This window comes from Hippoglossus stenolepis, chromosome 5 (genome assembly GCF_022539355.2).
Source record: "Hippoglossus stenolepis isolate QCI-W04-F060 chromosome 5, HSTE1.2, whole genome shotgun sequence".
NCBI lineage: Eukaryota > Metazoa > Chordata > Actinopteri > Pleuronectiformes > Pleuronectidae > Hippoglossus > Hippoglossus stenolepis.
Genome location: NC_061487.1, coordinates 27,377,679 through 27,397,678, shown reverse-complemented (window position 1 = coordinate 27,397,678; position 20,000 = coordinate 27,377,679). Strand labels below are relative to the sequence as shown.

At 46.2% G+C, this 20,000-nt stretch overlaps 2 protein-coding genes across 2 annotated transcripts in view; both read right to left on the bottom strand.

The window, feature by feature from the left end:
• Positions 1-3,261, bottom strand: part of has3 (hyaluronan synthase 3) — a 12,108-nt gene extending 8,847 nt beyond the window's left edge. The window contains exon 1 of the mRNA XM_035155867.2: positions 2,384-3,261. The gene's annotated coding sequence lies outside the window, so the exon portion shown is untranslated. The remainder of the gene's footprint in view (positions 1-2,383) is intronic.
• A 2,049-nt stretch (positions 3,262-5,310) lies between these two features.
• tango6 (transport and golgi organization 6 homolog (Drosophila)) lies at positions 5,311-18,801 on the bottom strand. Its single transcript, XM_035155856.2, has 18 exons — positions 18,608-18,801; positions 16,919-17,574; positions 16,708-16,830; positions 16,421-16,580; positions 15,940-16,046; positions 15,579-15,741; positions 15,143-15,210; positions 14,850-14,962; positions 14,588-14,761; positions 14,310-14,436; positions 13,813-14,016; positions 11,384-11,527; positions 10,546-11,073; positions 9,237-9,294; positions 8,958-9,116; positions 7,062-7,213; positions 6,590-6,703; positions 5,311-5,721 (listed from the first exon to the last, which is right to left on the bottom strand). The coding sequence occupies exons 1-18, from the start codon at positions 18,657-18,659 to the stop codon at positions 5,545-5,547; spliced, it is 3,279 nt and encodes a 1,092-aa protein (XP_035011747.2). The 5' UTR covers positions 18,660-18,801; the 3' UTR covers positions 5,311-5,544.
• Positions 18,802-20,000: the final 1,199 nt, after the last annotated feature.

The following is a 20,000-nucleotide window of genomic DNA, read 5'->3' as shown; positions in this document are numbered from 1 at the left end:
CTGAAAGCCCCGGGGCCACGGAGCAGATAACGAGCGGACAGTAGCGTGGACTCTTTGATTAGAGGGCCACAGTCTCGGGAAGGGGTCGTTGTCATGTTGGGAGCTGGGATTAGTGAGCGACAGTGGGGGGGTGCAGGAGCAATTAGGCCCCAGGTTACATCTGCCATTCTGCACCACTGACTCCAGCACAGTGCGGGAAAAGTACGTAGCACCTTTTACTGACTGAATAATCAAAGCTTTATAATTTATAATGCACAAAGAACACGATTACCTTGGTCATCATAAAAAACGTCCTCGTCGTGTCCTGAAACCTGAAGCTGTAAAGTTTCCCCACAGATCCTCAGTGAATATTAAAGAGATGCCGGCTGCAGCCAAGCCTGTGGACATGTGGTCCAAGTGTTCAGGTCTAGGTCATGAAGCTGTCCAGGATCAGGTCGGCATTTTACAAACGGATCCAGGAGGCAGAAATATCCAAATTCCCAACAGGGCACAATACTTATAAAGATATTTGTTTAAAAAAAGGTAAAGAAAAGAGTTATTCCAGAGTGAATCAACATCTCCAGGTTAAATCTGTGATAATATTCCCAGCGGTTCCCCGGAGTGGCAGAGCCTCATGGGAAGAGTTCCCTGCATCCATCGGACTGAATAAGCTGAGAGTTCAGGTGAGGAGGAGGAGGAGGAGGAGGAGGATCGGGGGTGTTGCTGAATGATGGTTTGGACTCGGGACAGAGGAGGGAGGGGAAGCAGGGAGGGGGGGTGGAGGAGGATAGAAGACGTTAGGAAAAAGGCCATGAAGGAGACAAGGACTCATGTGTCATCACTACTTAACGAAATAAAGATGGATGACACGTCTCCACTTCCTCCTACTTTCCAGGAATGAAGCCAAAATATCCTGGACAGACGAACTAGCCCCGCCCATGTTGTATAATTAGTGTGAATAAAGATGGACGACATGACAGCTCCCAAAAGTGAAGCCAAATCCTCTTGATCGCCTCCTGGTGGTCGGCTGCACTTAGGGCATAAACCCTGCCTCCTCCATGTTAGCAGATGGGACACAGACCAAACTAAAAAGTTATAATATATACGAAAAATAACTGTTTGTCAAAGATGTTTTTTGTTATTTCAGGTCGTTCTTATCACACTGATGTTTGTTCCTGATCAGTTTGGTTTTAATTAGTTATTTGATGACGTAAAAACAGGCCGAGAAGTCGTGATTGACAGCTGACTCATGTTTTTAGTATAAATCAAAAATATTTCCATGTTTGATTGAGTTAATCCGTAAATACTCAGATTAGATTAGATTTGTTGTAATCCAATGGATTAGCTCGCAAATTCTAAAACAGTAACTGATGATGTCATCAGGGCCCAATGGCGTCATGTTTACTCTGTCCACGAGGAGTCCGTATGAACGCCGCCCTCTAGTGGCGACCTCACAACTCAGAGATTCAGGAAGATAATTTTTAATTAGATGGTGAGTTAATAACTTGAGCTTTTAGTCGTATAGTTTTTTCTTCCTTGAATTTCCAGCAGTTGTGGAGGAAATCAAAGTTCAGACGGACGGAGCTAATGATTCGCTGATCTGAGAGCTGCCATAACACCCTGGTCAAACCAGAGCAGGAAATAAAGAGGGAGAATCTTTATGGCTTATAGCTAAATTTCTCATTTGTTGAGAAAACGTAGGCTCGTTTTAATCTTCATCACTTCACCTGATGCAGCCCGACAAACCTCAGCAGGTTTACATGAAGGACACTTTCTCCTCTTCCTCAGGCAGGTCCAGCTCGGCAGTGATGCCATGGAAAAACCAAACAGGCCGAGCACTTTCCTCCAGAGACGCCAGCAGACGACAAACGGCCGCAGCTGAGGCGTTCGTTTCCCAACCGTTACGTCCAAGAGCAGCACATGGAGAAGACGCCAGAGGCAACACAGGCTCAATAGAGACACACACACACACACACACACACAGACACACACAGACACACAAAGACACACACACACCTATTCTCCAGGTTTTACAGCTTCCATCAGCAGCAGTTTTCTTTGCCTTCTTCAGCCTCGTTGAGGAGATTATTAAACTTAAAAAGGTAGATTTTCTCTCCCCCACTCTCTCGTCTAACTCAGCTCAAAGGTCACTTATTCCAAATTTAGTCAAACTTTCCGTTCAGTCCCTCCTGAGCACGTTCGTCTCTCGGTGAATAGTTTCATTCATTCCCTTTTCCTCAACCGTCACATCATCCTGCAGCTTTACTCACATTTCAACCTGATCTTCACTAAATCTCACCAGATATTAATTCTAAACCTTCTTGTCTCTCTGTTTTTTTTCCAGTTGAATTTACATTGTACGGATATCGTCTCTTAGTGCAAAGCATCTAATTAAAGGCTTTACCTTCCTGAGCCAGTGGACCCTCCGTCTCGGTCTTCCCCTCAGATCTCAGTCAGCCTGGTGCGTCCGTCCAGCCCTCTCCCCTCCTCAGCACAGCACGCTCCTTGTTCCGTCCCCCTCCTTCCACCAGCTCACACTACATCTTTATTCCAGCTTCTTAATTCAGGAGATGCCACATACAAATATACAGCCGGCAGCTTAAACCACCACCCTCCACCACTTCTCAGGGCCGGCCTCCCCGCCGCCTGCTCCTCCTCCTCCGCCGCTGCCTCCTCCCTCGGTCCACCAGGACTGTCCCAGGGCATGAAGCCCCCCCGGCCTGTGATGTGATCAGAGGTGCTCAGCCAGCAGCTGATGCTGGAGCAGATTTACGTCTGTGAATGACAGGTTGGCGGCAGCGGCTCGTCTGCTCTCTGCCTCCGGTGCTCTCCATCCCGGCTCTTGATTTCCACCATGCGCCCGGGGTCACCGGCAGTGAAGGAGAAGATGGAGGGCCAAATCAGCCTGAGCTTGATCCCGTCCTCGTCCCTCAAGTGTGATTTCCTCTTTGTCCCCTGCAGTGAGCCGTCCCCAGGTCTGGAGCAGCCTCTCCTCCTCTGTCCTGTGCTGCAGTATCAGCAGCGCTCTGCATCCCATTTGAGTCTAAATCCTTCTCTCCCTCTCTCCTCGCTCGGCGGGCTGGCCGGCATATCCAACACTGCTGAGCTGCTCCTCCACACCTCCTCTCTCTGTCTCCTTTAACCCCCCCTTTCTCCTCGCTCCCCTCCTCTCCCTCAGCACCCCACTTAGCTGCCTATCTCTCTGCAATGCAGCCGGCAGTCTCCCAACAAGCCCGGGGACTGTTTGACCGGAGCCCCCCTCTCCTCTCCTCCTCTCCGCCCGGCTCAAAGCATCCTTTATGGGCTTATTTACCTTCCCTCCCTCCCTCTCCTCCCTCTCCTCCCCGGCTGAGCTGCTGACATCCTGCAGGTTCCACGGCCGTGCCGAGCTGGCAGCCTGAGACGAATCGCAGAACGCCGCTGGGAATCGATACGCGGCTGCCAGAGCCACTCAAACGCATTTCATTGAAGTCAGGTAATAGAAAAGCACGTAACTTAAAACAAAAGACTCTCCGGAGGAAACGAGGCTGAAGACGCTTGTAGTCTCCTCCACGTTCTCCTCCGTGGCTCGCTGGCGGACCGTGACCTCTCAGGGCTTCAGCACACGTCCAGACTTTTACACCCCAGAGCAGGGAAAGATGCAAATCTGATGGATCTGACATTTCCCATGATGCAACGTGATAGTATAATTTTTAAAATATGGAATAATGCTTCTGCAGAAATACATGTGAACGTCTTTGCCAGGTGAGGTCACAGAGGCCGACAGGAGGCAAAGCTCGCACCTCCCAAATCTCCACGATACCTTATTGATAACAGAGAATTTCTAACAAAGGGAGAACTCACTCTCTCATAACCACCAGGGGGCGCTCTCAAGGTAGCTCCCGAATGACTGGGGGGAGCTACAGCTCTAAAAAGCAACGTTTATGGGGTAAAACTAAATCTTTATATGTGGTAGAAACAGTAAATATAGTTCTATTAGATAAGTGATAACCGTATCCCAGGATTCATTGCGCTTCGGTGGCGACTTGTTTTTCAAAGCGGTAACGGCGCCAGAAAGCGAGGAGACGGTCAACGCTCGAGTATCAGACCTCAACTCAACGTGACCGCTGGTCCAAGTTAAAAAACCAAAGAGCGAGAAAACTTTCTTGTCGTTTCCAACTTCAGCCGTGTTGCTAGGCGACAGCCACATGGGAGGGGCGAGCTGGTGACGGCGATCACAGAAAACCTCTGTAGACGAGACGATCTCAGTTCGTGGGCCGCGTCCTCTGATTTGAGACACTGTAAAGAAAGATGGATGACGTCTCCAAAAGTGAAGCCAAAGGCCCCCTGGTGGCTGGCTGCAGTATAGGTCATAAAGCCCCACTTCCTCCATGTTAACAGATGGGAAGTGGAGACACGTCTGTATTTACAATCTAATGGATGAAACACAATGAGGGAACTTTGTGACTTTTAAGATGATGAATCGGTGATTTAACTTTGTGCATGTTTATCACCATGTTTTCTACATGATACAGATCCATCAACATTAAGCTTTTAAACCAGTTTCTACACATTTAGATATAATTAAATGTAAAGGAAATTAACTCTGTGAAACCCAAACATGTCTTAAAGTTTAAAAACGTCCCTCCAGGTTATTTGAAGCCTCAGTGACGGAAACACACACACAGCGTTCTGTGTAAACACAGGTGCGACTTGGGAGTCGTTGCTGCGTCGTGGCCTGAATCTGCCACCGTGATGAAGGAGCCTGCGTCTCTGACGTCCTGCCGCGCTGATACCCTGACTCTGTGTTGGAGAAAATATTCATGGAGTGTAAAGAAGCTGAAGCTCCCTGTGTTTGCGTGTTCACACAGAGGCAGAGACCACAGAGGTCAGGATTCATACACATGAGCCGATCGCCCGATGGATGAGACAAAAGAAGGAATGTCTCGTTCCTCGGAGTCGACCCTGAGCTCCGCTCTGTTCAAACCTTGCTGGAGAAACTTTGACCTTGTTGACACAGCAAAGTTCAACTCTTATAGATTCACTTCATCCACAGCTGGCCACCACGTTGTCACATGGTTTCCCTCTGTGACCAATCCCAGGCTCCGTCATGTGGATCGACTAGTAAATTGACTTTAAAAATGTAAAATCTGGGGACTGCCCCTTTAAACTTGAAAGGCCACCGAACTGAGACGTTTTTATTTACCTCAGACGACACTGGTCTTCACCTGTCGTCCTGTTAAGTTGATGTGTGATCACAGTTTGAAAATACTTATCGTAGGTGTGAAGGTGAGCCTGTCCAATATATATATATACATACACTACTACTACTAATAATAATAGAAAGCAGAATGTGTTTAAAGCTTTAATGTGGTGGTTGTGGTGGTACAGTGGAACATGAGGGTGCAGACTCACTGTTCCTGACGGTTAATACCGTGTCTGCAGGATTTCACTCTGTCTTCCTGATGCTCTGTGTCCACAAAGTCCACAAAGTCCACCTCACACATGGAGGCAGAACCGCAGCTGCCACATAAATATAAAAATCCTCCGTGGGGTCAAACTGTGGACGGGTTGAAAACTTCAGTTCTACGGTAACATGACAATCTTCTTCTCCAGCTTCTGCTCGGGGAAGATGAACCTCCTCATCACGTCATCGAGCTCCTCCAGCGCCAGCTGAGCGTGCAGCACCGTGACGTCATCCGGGTCCGAGCGCAACACCCACTTCAGAGCTCGGTACAGATCCAACAGAACGTCGCTGAGAACCTGCGCAGACAGAGGGGACATTATGGAACCAGCGAGGGATGATTTACTTCTACTTTCCACTCTTTTCTCCACATTCACATCATAGATGATAAAATAAGACCTCAGTCGATCCTTAAAAGCTGTTTTTTAACTTTCAAAAATCAACACAACTCAAATATGTTTGAGTTTATGACTTGAAATGAATGAATTGATTCCCTGACTCCTCTTCAGTTCTCTCCTCCACACGTCGCCTGTTCTCCTCTCTGGCTTCAGCTCTGAGCTCACACCGTCTCTCCCTCTCATCTGCTCTCACTCATTAGCCTCGTACAGATGTTGGCGCTGTCCTTCTCCAGCTGTTCCAGTAATGACAGGGATGTGACCTGGGACCAGCAGCTGGACACATGACCGTCGTCGTGGCAGCGACTCAGGAGCTCATGTCACTTGAGCAAAGCTTTAGTGCTTCACTGGATGTTTGTCTATATGATGTTTATTCTTTTAATTGCCCGAAATCAAACCAGGATCAAGAAGTCGTATTGTATTGTATTAATACACTATATGACATCATTACTGGACTTCATGGTGACGTCATTCCCACCACATGATAATAAATTATTTTACGATCTATATATTATAACATATTTTATATGTTTTATATGTTATATTTATATATTTTAGTTTAAACTCCTGCAGAGATACCTGGACTTTTTAAAAACTATACCTGAGGTCATTTTCTGACGTCTTCTTGACTTCAGCTGTCATATGATCAGGAATCATTTTCTGATCAGTATCAGCTTTATATAGTCTTTGTATTGATTATTATAAAAAAACTGTCCACGTGTTGTTGAGTTTTTGTGTGTGTGTGTGTGTATATATGTGTGTGTGTGTGTACCTGGGTGGTTTTGTGGCTCAGGCCTCGGAGCAGCAGGGCTATAACGTGAACAGCAGCTCTCCTCACCTCTGCCTCCTTCTCCGTCTTTATCAGAGCTGTCAGACACAAGCTCAGCTGTGCGACACACACACACACACACACACACACACACACACACACACACACACACACACACACACACACACACACAGACACAAGACACACAGAGATAAATGAGTAACTCTGTTTTATACTTTTCTTATGTAGGAGGAGTTTGTCACATCTGTCCACACACACAGAAATAGCCTCAGAGGCTTTTACAGCGATTTTTAATAACGTGCTGTGTCCCTGTCAAATAAATCAGCAAATAAATAAATATTATGATTAGAATGGGGATATTACAGCCTCACGTGACGAGGCAGAGGATGATACCAGGATCCTATTGATCCAAATATCGATGATAGAAGTTTCCTTTGACTGTGCTCCGCCTCACCTCTTGAGCCAGTGGTCCCAGAGCGTAGTCCAGTTTCTGGCAGAGTTCCCCGAGGTTGGACAGACTGCTGGCCCGGACGCTTTGGTCTGGATCCCTGGTTCCCTGCAGGAAGACGCCCACCAGAGGTCGGCCGAGGTGCGGCGCCAGCTCCCCTGGAGGAGAACAACCACCAGGTTAGTTCTCAGGCTTAATTATTTATCAGGTTTAATGTCAACCGGTTTCTCACACACCTCCAGGAGAATATTACTGACTGGTCCGTTAGCTGCAGGAAGGGTTTTTATTATGTTTTCAGGTTATGTTCATCAGCAGAAAACTTTACACAGTTTGAAGGAAGACGAGAGAATAAATAATGTAGAATAATTAAGGAGCCAACACGTTGAACTCTTTTTGAACTGTGGGAAGAGAAATAACTCAGATCCTCAGATCAGCAGAGAGAGAGAAGCCAAAGTTCTCAAACACACAAAACAAAAGGCACGAGGTGATTACTGAGAAGTGGCTCCAGAGAAGGAGCTTTACATTTAAGACACAGGTTTGAATCCACATCTCCCACAATGATGTTGTTGCTTATATTCAGTTCAACAAGCTGTTTGTGTGCGACACTGTTACGCAAACAGACACACAAAGCACAGAGCCGACTGCTGCTGAGAGAAGATAACCAGCTGACTGACTGGTGGTAGTAAGACCTGCTTGACCCCTGTGTGGGGTCAAACACACACACACACACACACACACACACACACACACACACACACACACACACACACACACACACACACATTCAGAAGGCATTGCATTTACCATGTCGATTTCCAGTAAACGCATTCCATGTTGACTTCCATTCATTGTGGACAGCCGAACTAAAACCTTATCCCTAACCAGTCCAGGACCAGTTCATACCTAACCCTAACCAGTCCAGGACCAGTTCATACCTAACCCTAACCAGTCCAGGACCAGATCATACCTAACCCTAACACGACCTCAGAAATGACGTTTAGCCTCATTAGGACCAGACACTGGTCCCCATGAGGTCTACTGGTCCTGACAAGGTCCCAGTAAAGAACAGAGGAAGATGTTTTAGTTGTTGTCGGTTTGACACAGCTAACATCAGCGTCTCCACCATCTTGGCTCACTATGCAAACTACAGCCAATCCCAGCCAAGTGGGGTCAACAACACAAAGGTGGTTGCTATTGGTTGTGACGTAACGCTGCCAGAGCAAACTACACTCTCTCTCTCTCTCCTGAGTCTGGGGAAAGTCATTCTGTGCACCAACCCTTTTCTTTCAGTGAATCCAGTAAATCCATTGTCGAACACTGAAGCAGCTCACAGGGCTGTGAAAGTGCAGAGTCAGCACCTGGGTGCAGAGCACAGCTCGGCCAAACATTAAGTTATTCAACATTTACTCCACCAGCCGAGTCAATTAAGAAAACCCTCCTATTTACACATGACAGCCGGGCAAAAGCTAAATCTTTGCCGGCTGTGGGGCTCAAGACAAACACAGGGGCTCTCTGGATGTCTGCGCAGCAAACTGAAGGTCTATCCAATCTCTCAGCGAGGATATAAACCCCCGATTGTCCCAGGGAAGTGGTACGATGGCAATCTGGCAGATAAAACCAGAGCGGGGAACAGATCCAAATAGGGTTTTCTATCAGGGATAGGTTCTGATACACAGGCTCCTTCTGAACAGAGCTCTGCCTGCAAAACAAGTCGGCACTGTGGCTTTTATAGTTTCACGTGTGGTGGCTGCAGGCCGATATCTGCCCACCACAGAGAAACATACACACACACACGTCAGAAAACACAAGCTCATTTAATGATAAAGGTCGGATGGGGGCAGTTTTTTAAAAACATTTGACAACCTCCACAGGTCAAAGGTCGGACTCAGCTACAGATCTCACCCATGGCTCTGCTCGCCCTCATCAGGACCTCTCCCACTTTGAGGCGGGTTTCCAGGCAGCGCTCCTGGTCGGATGTGGGCAGTGAGGGGCCGTGCTGGAAGTCTTTGAGGAGCCTTTCTAGGATCCTCTCAGGAAACGAATCCGCCAACGCAGCCAGACCTGAAGACAGTTCACACTCAGTTTACCTTTGAGGGTAGTTTCAAACCGATTACTTCTGTAGATCGATTATTAAAAATCAATGTCAGCATCACATTTGTCCAAACTCGGCCGCTACTTTACCTTGAATGGCTGAAAGGTAAATGAACGAGTCCTCGTGCTCCAGGTTTTCTAAAAAGAGCTGAAGAAGAAACGAACACTGATTAAATCACAAGACTTTGTTCCAACCACAGACAGAATGCTTTTATCTCATCTTAATGAGACCTGTCCAAGATCACACAAACAAAAGGACTTTTGGTAAACCCAGGTACAAGAGACTGTATATAAAGATGAACGATGATTATCAAGAAATCATCAAATAACTAATTAAAACCAAACTTATCAGAAACACTTGAACAAACATCAGAGTGATACAAACTACCCGACGTTATATAAACCATCTTTGAGAAACATGTATTTGACGCGTTCTGTTTTTTGTTTGGTCCATGTCCCATCTACTAACATGGAGGAGGCGGTTTATGACCTACGACCAGCGCCTTAGCCTCACGTTTGAGGATCCGTCTCTATTTACAGTCTGGTTTCACCACAGAGGGAATATTCTGCCATAACACATCAAACACATCATCAATAAAGATCTTCCCAATAGAACAAAAGCAGATCAATATTGAATTCATTAAAAACAATAAGATCAACTATCAAAGGGAATAATCGAAACATGGCCCCCAGGGACCATCGGGGGGGAAGCTTTGATAGAACTGAAAAGATCTGGAGTTTCAAAAATCGAGGAACTAAACACAACCTTGGCACAAAAGTGAGGAATAAGAAAATCAATAAAGGTGCAGCTGTATGTGGAAGGTTATCTGAGGTGCACACAGCGGGTGTGTGTCTGTGTGTGTGTGTGTGTGTGTGTGTGTGTGTGTGTGTGTGTGTGTGTGTGTGTGTCTCTGTGTGTGTGTGTGTGTGTGTGTGTGTGTCTGTGTGATAACAGAGAATAGCAGATGAGCTTTTGTCCTTTCTTGTCCGTTCCACCTTAACAAGTCCCTGGAGTAAAGCCATTGTTCCCGGAGGTAGACGTCCGTCCACCTTATTTATTATACATGTCTGCTCAATGTGTCCCAACAGATAAAAACACAACCTTCACTTTCCTGATGCGCACAAACACAATGTTATGAAGTCGGTGAAGGCTGCACAACTGCTATTTCAACCAAGGCTGCGTCCACCACCTTTTATATTAACATATATGTTTTTAATTGTTACTGATTCACTATCAGCTCAACAAACAAATCATCTGAATGTCACATTTGTGTTCGCCATTGCATTTATTTACTTTCCTTTACCTCGACCTCGTTTAAAAATGTGTGGCCTGATATTTCTCAAATGTTTAAAAGAAGATTTATTTAAAAAAGTTAACGCTCTTAAACAAGTCACCCACCGTGAGCACCTTCTCCTGGGCCTGAACGACCTCCGGGTTCCCACTTTGCACCATCTGAGTCAGGACCCTCAGGGCGAACGCTCTGGTTGGCACCTCCGGGTCACACGCCTCCAGCAGCCAATCAGAAAAGGGCTTGGTCGAGGAGCATGGAACACTGGTGCGTCCGGCTCGTGTAGTTTTTGCAGCTGCAGACCCTCCGGGGGACACTGGGTGTGTGATGTGGGCGTTGCTCGGTGGATTTCTGTCCTGCGGAGACGAACGTGGTCTCGTACCTGAGTCACTTCCTTCAGTTTGTATCTTTTGCTTTCTCCTAGAGGACACTTTGTTGTTCTTGACTGTTGTTTCAGGTTTTCTGGAGGCCTGGGCGGCAGCAGCAGTGAGATCTTCAGGCCTGATGGCACCGTGAGTGGCGATGACGGCTCTGAGGTTGGACGCCAGCTCCTGGACGACCACGTCGGAGTGATTCTGGGACAGTGTCTCCAGAGGTGAGAGCAGCCTGGACATGGAAGAGTAGTCCTCTGCGCCAAGCTGTAAAATTAAAGGAGAGGGAGAAGACAGTGAGAGTCAGTCAGAGCTGGAGGTGCTGAAAATAAGTCTGTATTATCTAGTTATACTATTATCAGAGTCTCAGAGGTAAAGTGAAGAAATATGATTCATTTTATGATTGTTTAATGATAGAAATCTGCCTATATGAGCCTTTCACAGACATATTGGTCAGGAAAATAATTAGGTTCTATATATTTGGTAGCATTTGAGTTATATTTGTATTTTTAACAGTCAATTGTATTTCTTTGTCATAACAACATCTGTGATAACATCATCTTATCAGTTGTGGTACCTCAGGTCCAGACAGCAGAGTGGCCACCAGACCCATCCCCATGCTCAGAGTCTGACTCTCTATCGGGTTCTCAGGACTCGGCTCAGTGACCCGATCCAGACCCGCACAGGCCCTTTGGACCAGGGTCACGATGAAGTCCACCACCTGGAGAACAGAAGAACAGACTCAGGGATAGAAATATAACAACAGAGACATTCAGGCGCCTAAATATGTTTGAATGAACTAAGATAAATTAAATATTCTACGAACATCTAGAGCTTAATGTTAAAGGGGACATAGCATGCAAATTCCACTTTGTTAGTGCTTCTACAGGTTAATGTGGGTATCTGGCATGTCTACCAACCCAAAAACTCTGGGGAAAAAACACTCGCGCGTTTTGTTATAGTTCCTCTAAGTCAGAAACGTCATGCTTGAGCGACTCGATTGCGCTTCCTGGGTATTGTGTCGTAACAAGGAACTGGAAGTCTCCCTACATGGTCTTGGCCCACCCCCACCGCCCCCCACACTCGTTACTTCCGTGTTTACACCGGAGGCTGCGAGGCAGCGCAGCGCCGTTCCCAAGCACGCAGCCTGGCTGTTCACACGGACGAGCATTCTCCGCTGGTCAGCCCGCGATTCACTCACATGTGGCATTTGTCTGGATCGTTGGGACTGGGAGGCTGCAGCAGCTGCTCGGGAGCGACCGCTCGCTCTCCCGTGCGTGAGCTGGAATTTGTGTCAGCGCCACACAGCGCACAGCAGTGTGGAGGACTTCCGCAGTGTTCAGCGCTACTGTAACCCCCGAACCCCGACATTCAACGGGTACAACAACAAGCGGAGAAAGCAGAATCGCGGGCTGACCTTATATATACAGCCTATGGGGCTGACCAGCGCGGAGAAATGCTCGTCCCGTGTGAACAGCCAGGCGGCTGCGCGCTGGGAGCAGGCGCTGCGCTGCTCGCAGCGGTCTTCCACACTGCCAGCTGTGTGGAAGACTTCCGCAGTGTTCAGCTCTACTGTACGCCGGGTTACAGTAGTTACGCCGGTTACAGTAGTTCCGCCGGTTACAGTAGTTCCGCCGAGTTACAGTAGTTCCGCCGGGTACACTGACGCGGAAGCGCGCTGCGAGGCAGCGCAGCGCCGCTTTCCAGCACGCAGCCGCCTGGCTGTTCACACGGGACGAATATCTCCGCTGGTCAGCCCCATAGACGTGCATATAAGGTCAGCCCGCGATTCTGCTTTCTCCGCTTGTTGTTGTACCCGTTGAATGTCGGGGTTCGGGGTAAATGATGGTCTTCATAGCCCCCCCACCTCTCTTTCTCTCTCTGTCTGTCTGCTTGTGTGCTTGTAGTGGGGGCAGAGGGGACATTTAATTATGTGATTGGGAAAATTAAAACTCCAGGACAACAAGGGGACAACATACAAAGTATGGGATGCATATTTGATAATTTATATCATATAAAATATGTAATTTATATCGTTTAAAATCATGGGGAGAGGGGGAGCTGGCTCATTAGCATTTAAAGGAACAGGCAGTCAAAACAGGTCACTCTGTGGAGGGCTGTTTTATACAGGGTAAAAAGGAGCTGTTTTATATGATCCTTGTGGTATTTTGACCAAAGTATGTTACAGACATTTCATTAAGACCCCAAGGAACCATATCAACTTGTGGTAAAATGGGCATGCTATGTCCCCTTTAAAGGAATCGAGTATAAGAATCTTTTTAAAAAGCTTTTCAGGAAATTCCCAGAAAATATTCTATCCTTATAAAGACATGCAAAGGTGAAACATCTAAAAATAAAACATCATCTCATGAAGTGAGGCCACTTTATCACAAATATTTCTTTATCTCTACAGGGAAAGTGTGTTGACCCTAAAATGCCAGTCAGCCACCCCCCCCCCTCCCCCTAAAGAAAATAGGTTATTTTGGTTTTCAGCATCATGACTCAACGTGGTTTGTTTCCTTTACAAGAAGTCCCACAGGAAGAGACCGATTTAGAAATGTGCAGGAGAAAGACGACTGCAGTCCCAGGAGGACGAGCGGACACATTAGACACTTCGGGGACGTTTGTCTCAGTTTTAACATGAAAGTGCAATAAAAAGCAGTTTGTCCCGAAGCATCTGCTCAGTTTAAATGTGAATTCTTAAACAAATCAACCACTGAAAGTGCGTTAAGGACAAGAACAGATCTCCTGAGGAGGAGGTTTGGGTTTTACTGCCAAAAGAACAGGTTAAATACTCCTGGTCTTTAAGTGAGTGATCAGTTTTAAAATGAAAATTAGTATGAATGGAGCCAAACAACTGTGACCTGCTCTTATATACTTAATCTAAACAGACATCTTTGTGTTTGCATTGTGTGTGTGTGTGTGTGTGTGTGTGTGTGTGTGTGTGTGTGTGTGTGTGTGTGTGTGTGTGTGTGTGTGTGTGTGTGTGTGTATCCTCCTACTCACCTGGTTGGGTTTTCTCAGCAGCGTATTATGCTGCAGAGACTCAACCATTATTGCCAGCACCTGAAGTAAAGCGAGTCTCAGGCTTTGTCTCGCAGCTCGACCCAGCACCTCCTGCTCCACCTCCAGGAGCGTCATGGTGGACACGTCCAGCTCCTCTTCGTCTTTCCTCACCTCGTCTGCAGCAGCCGTCCAACTGGTCAGCTCCTGCAGGAGACGCAAGGACACAATGGAACGTGAACTGAGGTTTACTTTCTCCACGACGTGGACGGAACAAACAGAAACACTGGACAATAGAATACAATTGTACAACAATATACAATGGACAAATACTACAACCAGAAAATTACCAGAGTTTAACAAACTTCTCAACCACAGTCTCAGCAAAAATGTGCCAAAAATAAACACAATGGTAACATTTAATGCACTAGATTGAATTATGTTCTACCATAATCTGTGTGTGTGTGTGTGTGTGTGTGTGTGTGTGTGTGTGTGTGTACCTGCAGCAGCTCCAGGAAGAAGTCTCCAGGTAGATCACTGTCTTTGAGTTCAGCCAACAAATGCATGAGACACTCCAGCCTCCACTGTTCCCCTGACAGCTTCTCATACAGAGCGTCGTCCTCATCACTGACACAGGACCAGAGAAGAGAAGGAGATGTTTCACTGACAGTCATCACATGAAGCTCTTTTAATGCTGATGGGACATTATTTATCTTGCAAACAGCTTCAGCAAAAACCACCCGACAAGACGGAGCTGTGTCCTTCCTGCATCATTCACCTGCAGTTCTCTCTCGAGTCGAACCTGGCTCCTCCGTCACTTCCTGGGGTGAAGTAGAAGTCGCTTGCCTCGGTTTTCTGTCCCTGCAGACCTGAGAGCTGCCTCAGGGTGGACAGGGCTTCAGACGCCTCAGTGTGGCTCAGGTACCACAACAGAATGTCCTGGCAGGGGGCGCTGTGGGACACAGCACACACTCATTATCGGTGCCATACTTCAGGTCTGATTTTGAATCATGTGCACGTGTCAGCTGGCTGCACGTTACCGAAGGTGTGAGACGTTCTGCTTGGTGAAACAGAAAAGAGTGAAGATAACGGGCAGAACCTCCTCTAGAGCTTTGAGGAGAGACGCTGATGGACTGTTACCAACCACCCAGATCTGACAGCAACAAGAGACACAAGAACAACACAATGGAAACACAGTGAAGGAAAGTGACACAACATTCACCTACAAACAGTGAAAGTGCTGCGTCGTCCTTCTCCAGATGTGACCAGAGCTCTGACCGTTACTGTAACTTCAACGGACGTCACTGTGTGGTTTGCCTTTGTGTGTCCTCACCTTGTACACATCTTCCACACAACGTGTCAGGTCCCACTCCTCCACGGCCGCAGGGTCACGACTCTCGTCTGCATTACACACACACACACACACACACACACACACAGTTCAGACCTGCTGGGACATGACCCTGTTGCTGCTCATCTGCTGTTCCTCTGAGGAGGGGATGATATAAACAACAATTTCTGCCTGATAGGAATTCAATGCACACACTAGGGCAGACTCAACAGGTCGAGCTGCCTCCGTGCTTCAGATTCACGATCAGAAAGCTTCCTGTTGAGGTTCACTTAGTGAGAAACTTCAGGATTGACCCACAACACACTGAGGCTGTTAAATCTCATCTCACCTGAAACACCTCCAGATGCCCCAGGAGGGAAAACTCTATTTTAAATGTAACATCTAAGACATATGGATAAAGAATAGTGAGTTTACTGACTGGAAGCAGTGGTGCAGCGGTGAAGCGGTTGAAGCAGAGGCGTGAGCAGGTACTGATGTGCAAAGGTGGGCTTCTCCTGCACCATGGAGAGCGCCGCCCTGGTGGCCACAAGCTGAAACTGTTGTGCCGCCAGCTTGTCTTTGAAGTGCAGGAGCTGGAGGATCTGCAGCAGAACAACGATGACAACGAACACGAGGAGGCGGTCAATCAGACGAGTTGGAAACAAGACGGTGGATTAACGGCAGAATAACTCCATCAGTACCATCTCATATTCACACCGGAATGTAAACAGGCTGAGATAAGTGTGTGTGTGTGTGTGTGTGTGTGTGTGTGTGTGTGTGTGTGTGTGTGTGTAGCTGACCTGAGGACAGACTTGTCTGTAGTAACTATCTGCTGAGGTGGACTGTTGAGGGCAGGCCACCAAGATCCTGGCCACACCGTCACACTTCCTCCAGTCTGACTCGCCCCCTAGAGGACAGAAACAGTTTGGTCTGGATGCATCAAATATAAAGTTCCATTCTATAAAAACGCAAGATTCGAGCTATTAAGAAAATGAAACAGTCGAGTAAGAAGGAGCCAAATAAACAACTCATTAAAACTAATCTAAAGTTTTTTACGTTTACAACTCACTACTAGACTTGGCAGAGAGATTAAAATAAGACAGCGAACATGAGCACGGAAGTAAAAACAATAAGATCAAATCATTTAGAATAGTCAGAATAAATAAAAGTCGAACATTTCCTAAAGCTTTCACAGAAAGACAAGTTTTCAGATGGAACTTAAATAAATCTGTTCAGTGGGCAGAGAGTTCCACAGTGTGGGGCTTCTAACCGCTCACTCACCGGTTCCCCCCTCCAGGACGGCTCTGACTACAGCCTGGACCCCGTTAGGCTGCACCAGGCGCTCAGACAGCAGCTGACCACACAGACGCCTCAGCCAGGCCGGAGCTGATCCCAGAGCTGCTCTGCTGCCTGAACCGCTGGAGCTTCCTGCTGCACCAGACTGGAAGGACGCACAGGAGATATAAGCCGAAAACAACACTCGACACTATTTTACACAATAAGGGGCAGAAACAATGCACTGCACTAACTTCTAATATGAGCACTATTACCACCACATCCCTCCATACCTGTCTGGGTCCACCTTGGAGGATCAGCAGCTGCTTGATGACGATCGGCTGGTAGACTTTTCCTAAAAGGCTTTTCAGAGCCTCCCTGCAGGTTCGACGTTCCTCAGCACTGAGCTCCTGCATCTGAAAAGAAGACAAACAAGAAACTTCATGCATCAAAAGCATTATCCTTCCAAAAGAGCAACGACAAACCCATATCCAGATGTGTTACCTTCTCCTCCTCGGTGCCCCCTCTCTCCACCCGGTGCGGCTGGTAGCCGAGCTGGCACAGTGCCGCCATCACATCCCCCAGATGCTGTGTGAACACCAGCGTGGCCAAAGATGACAGCTCTGCCAACTGCAACAGGACGTTTGTGGTGGTAAGAAGGCGGCGTCCCCCTGCTGACACCACTCCACCACGGACGAGTTTCTCCACCATGGCTCCAAACGCTGAGCGACAGCTCAGTGGAACGCCCACTCCCGAAGCCAAGTAGGGGCAGAGCCCCAGAGAGACGACGAACTGAAGAGCTGCTCTGAGCGTCTTCTGCTGGTTGACACTGAGAACATCCGGAGGTAAAGGTGGAGCAAACTCAGGGGTTTGATTTTTGGCCACAGAGGAACTTTTCTGCTTGAAAAGTTTGAGTTCATTAGAAATGTGTCGTGCCAGGGTGAGGAGCAGCAGGAGACACTCCTGCACGAAGCCCCACGTGGCATCTTCTGGATCTGTGGAAAACCACTCTGCCGCTGACATCACCTCCTCCCGCAGCTTCTTCACCTCCTCGAAGCTGCTCTCGCTCTGAAGCTGCTGAAGGAGAAGGGATCTGTTGTTCCGCAGCACTGCCAGGAGCGCCTCCTGGTGGGAGGACTGAGCATCACGCACAGACGCCTCTACACACACAAAGAGTACCACATAATTATCTGTGCATGACGACATCTGTACAGGACTGTTTAGTGTAGATTGTCTTTCTATGCTGTTGACAAGTTGCATCAGTGTGACTGTCAACAACCATCATTCTTTTGACCTTTACACTGATTTCTCAGAGGATAATTCACAGACATTCATAAAGGGACTTGCATTAAATGTAAAATTCATTAAAAATAAAATTGGTAAATGGTCTGTATTCTTCAATTGAGCTTTTCTGGTCTTGATTACAACTCAAAGCACTTTACAGTACAGACACACATCTATACATCTATGTGCAGCACTTTCTCTATCACACATCACTGACACACTGGGACAACTGGGGCTTCAGGGTCTTATCCCACAGCATCTTTCTCCTAAGACACAGACGCTGTTTCTCACATTTAAATGTAGAATAATGAGACTTTTCACACGTGGCAGCATGTTGGAGTTCAGGTATCACGAATAAAAGATCGTGAACATTTGTGTCGCACTTTTCCATTTTGGGTTTCAGAACCATTTCATCCCTCGCTGCTACTGTCATGCAGCTTGAACATAATTACTCTGCAGAAAAAATGGTTTAAATATTGTGTGTTAAAACCCAAATGATGAAGCTATGTTGAAACCCACGCATGTTACAGCAGAGGAGTTAAGAACAGGGAGTCGTTCCTCTGACCCTCAACCTGTGAGGATCTATAAACCTCACGATGCTCTGATGATGACAGAATGGTTTCACTTTAAAACACTCGAGTCACAAGCTGCCTTTGATTCTCAATCTCGTGTGGAAGGTTGATTTACTTATCGAAGCTGCTTCTCTGGTTTCTTTCCTTAAAATCAATCAAACCTGATTTAGAAGCTCTTTTAAAACCCCTCCCTCTCTTTATCGTCTGTTAAACTACTGTTCCATGTTAACTTTACTTCGTGTGAACATGTCTGACGTGTTTCTTTAACCATTCAAGCTTCAGTTTATATAATAATTCACAGTTTGTGTCACAACCTCTAAGTTTTCCATCAACTCACCGCTCAGAGGCTTCGTGAGGATATTGATCGCAGCGAGGAACCCGGAAGTCATGTCTCCATCACACAGACAACTTCACCGTCACACGCGAGTTTACAGCGATTATTATTTAATATATATAATTAAATATATCAACCAAACGAGCCTCGTTAAACTGGGGGTGTGACGTAGCGGTTAGCATTAGCCTCAGCGTCTCAAAGTGGCGCTGGAATTAGACGTCATCGTGCATCGTCCTCTGATTGGCTGAGGACACGGGCGCTTTTATTTTTAAATCAACTTTATTAACACTGCAGAGAAATTACAATACAAGTAAATAGAGAATATGGAGATCTGAAGGAAATTAAACTTAATAAGCTGAACATAACATGCTGAAATAAACGTAGTGTAAATATTAAGATTTTAAAAACTTTAGTGCCTCTGGAAATATGGTCCATAATTTTTGTGTTTGTCAGTGTCGTGTTTTTGAAGTTGTTTTTACGCAACCGTCATAAAATAAGTTTTTTAAAGATTAAATTGAAGAAATCTGTGTGTTACCATGATATTTGATATACATGTTTGAGAGTGCTGGTTAAAGTGCTGTGAGTGATACTTTATTGATCCCAAGGGAAAGTAGGAATCCAGTAGCAAACAAATAGTCAAAGACAAGAGTATAAGAACAATAAAAGGGCAGAATGAGTCAAGAATAAGTTTACTGCTGGGAGATGAGATACCTGAACTACTACAAAGCGTGTAAAGAAGTACATGCTAATGGAGATATTGACAGTACAGATATTTTAAGAAGAAGGTGATTGAAAGACAAGTGACGGAGGCAGAGTGTTGAAGAAAATTGTTTTTTCACCTTTTATTTTTGTGAAAGTTTGTCGGACATTTATCTTTCCCTTTGCAACGTCTTCATGAAATGTTAAATTCAGACCAAAACATCTAGATTTGTCAAATTTTATGTTATGTTCACATATCAGAAAACTATTGACCTTGTGTTAACTTATCAGGGCTGCATTTGAAATTACAATTAATAATTAAGAACTAATATTAACAGGTCTCTGAATGTTATATTTTTTAAGTAGGATGTTCAGCAAAATGCTGTCCATCATGGCTATGCAGCATTTTATATAAACTAATCCATGGCTGTTTAACTAGACAGTGTCGTTTTTAATAACTTAAAATATTAAAACTGCCCTTAAGAATCAAAGAAATTAAAGTAGTCAACACAGTTTTACTAAACTTCAGCAAAAATTCTGCAGGAAACAGCTTTTTAGTTTAAAACCATTTATTCACATCAGATCTGCAGCAAACACCCGAGACCTGCAAGGTAAAGACAAGTGAGTCAACCGGTAGAAGGCAGATGGAGAATGTAGAAGATACTGAGGAGTTTACATCGATCTTGATGTGGTAGAG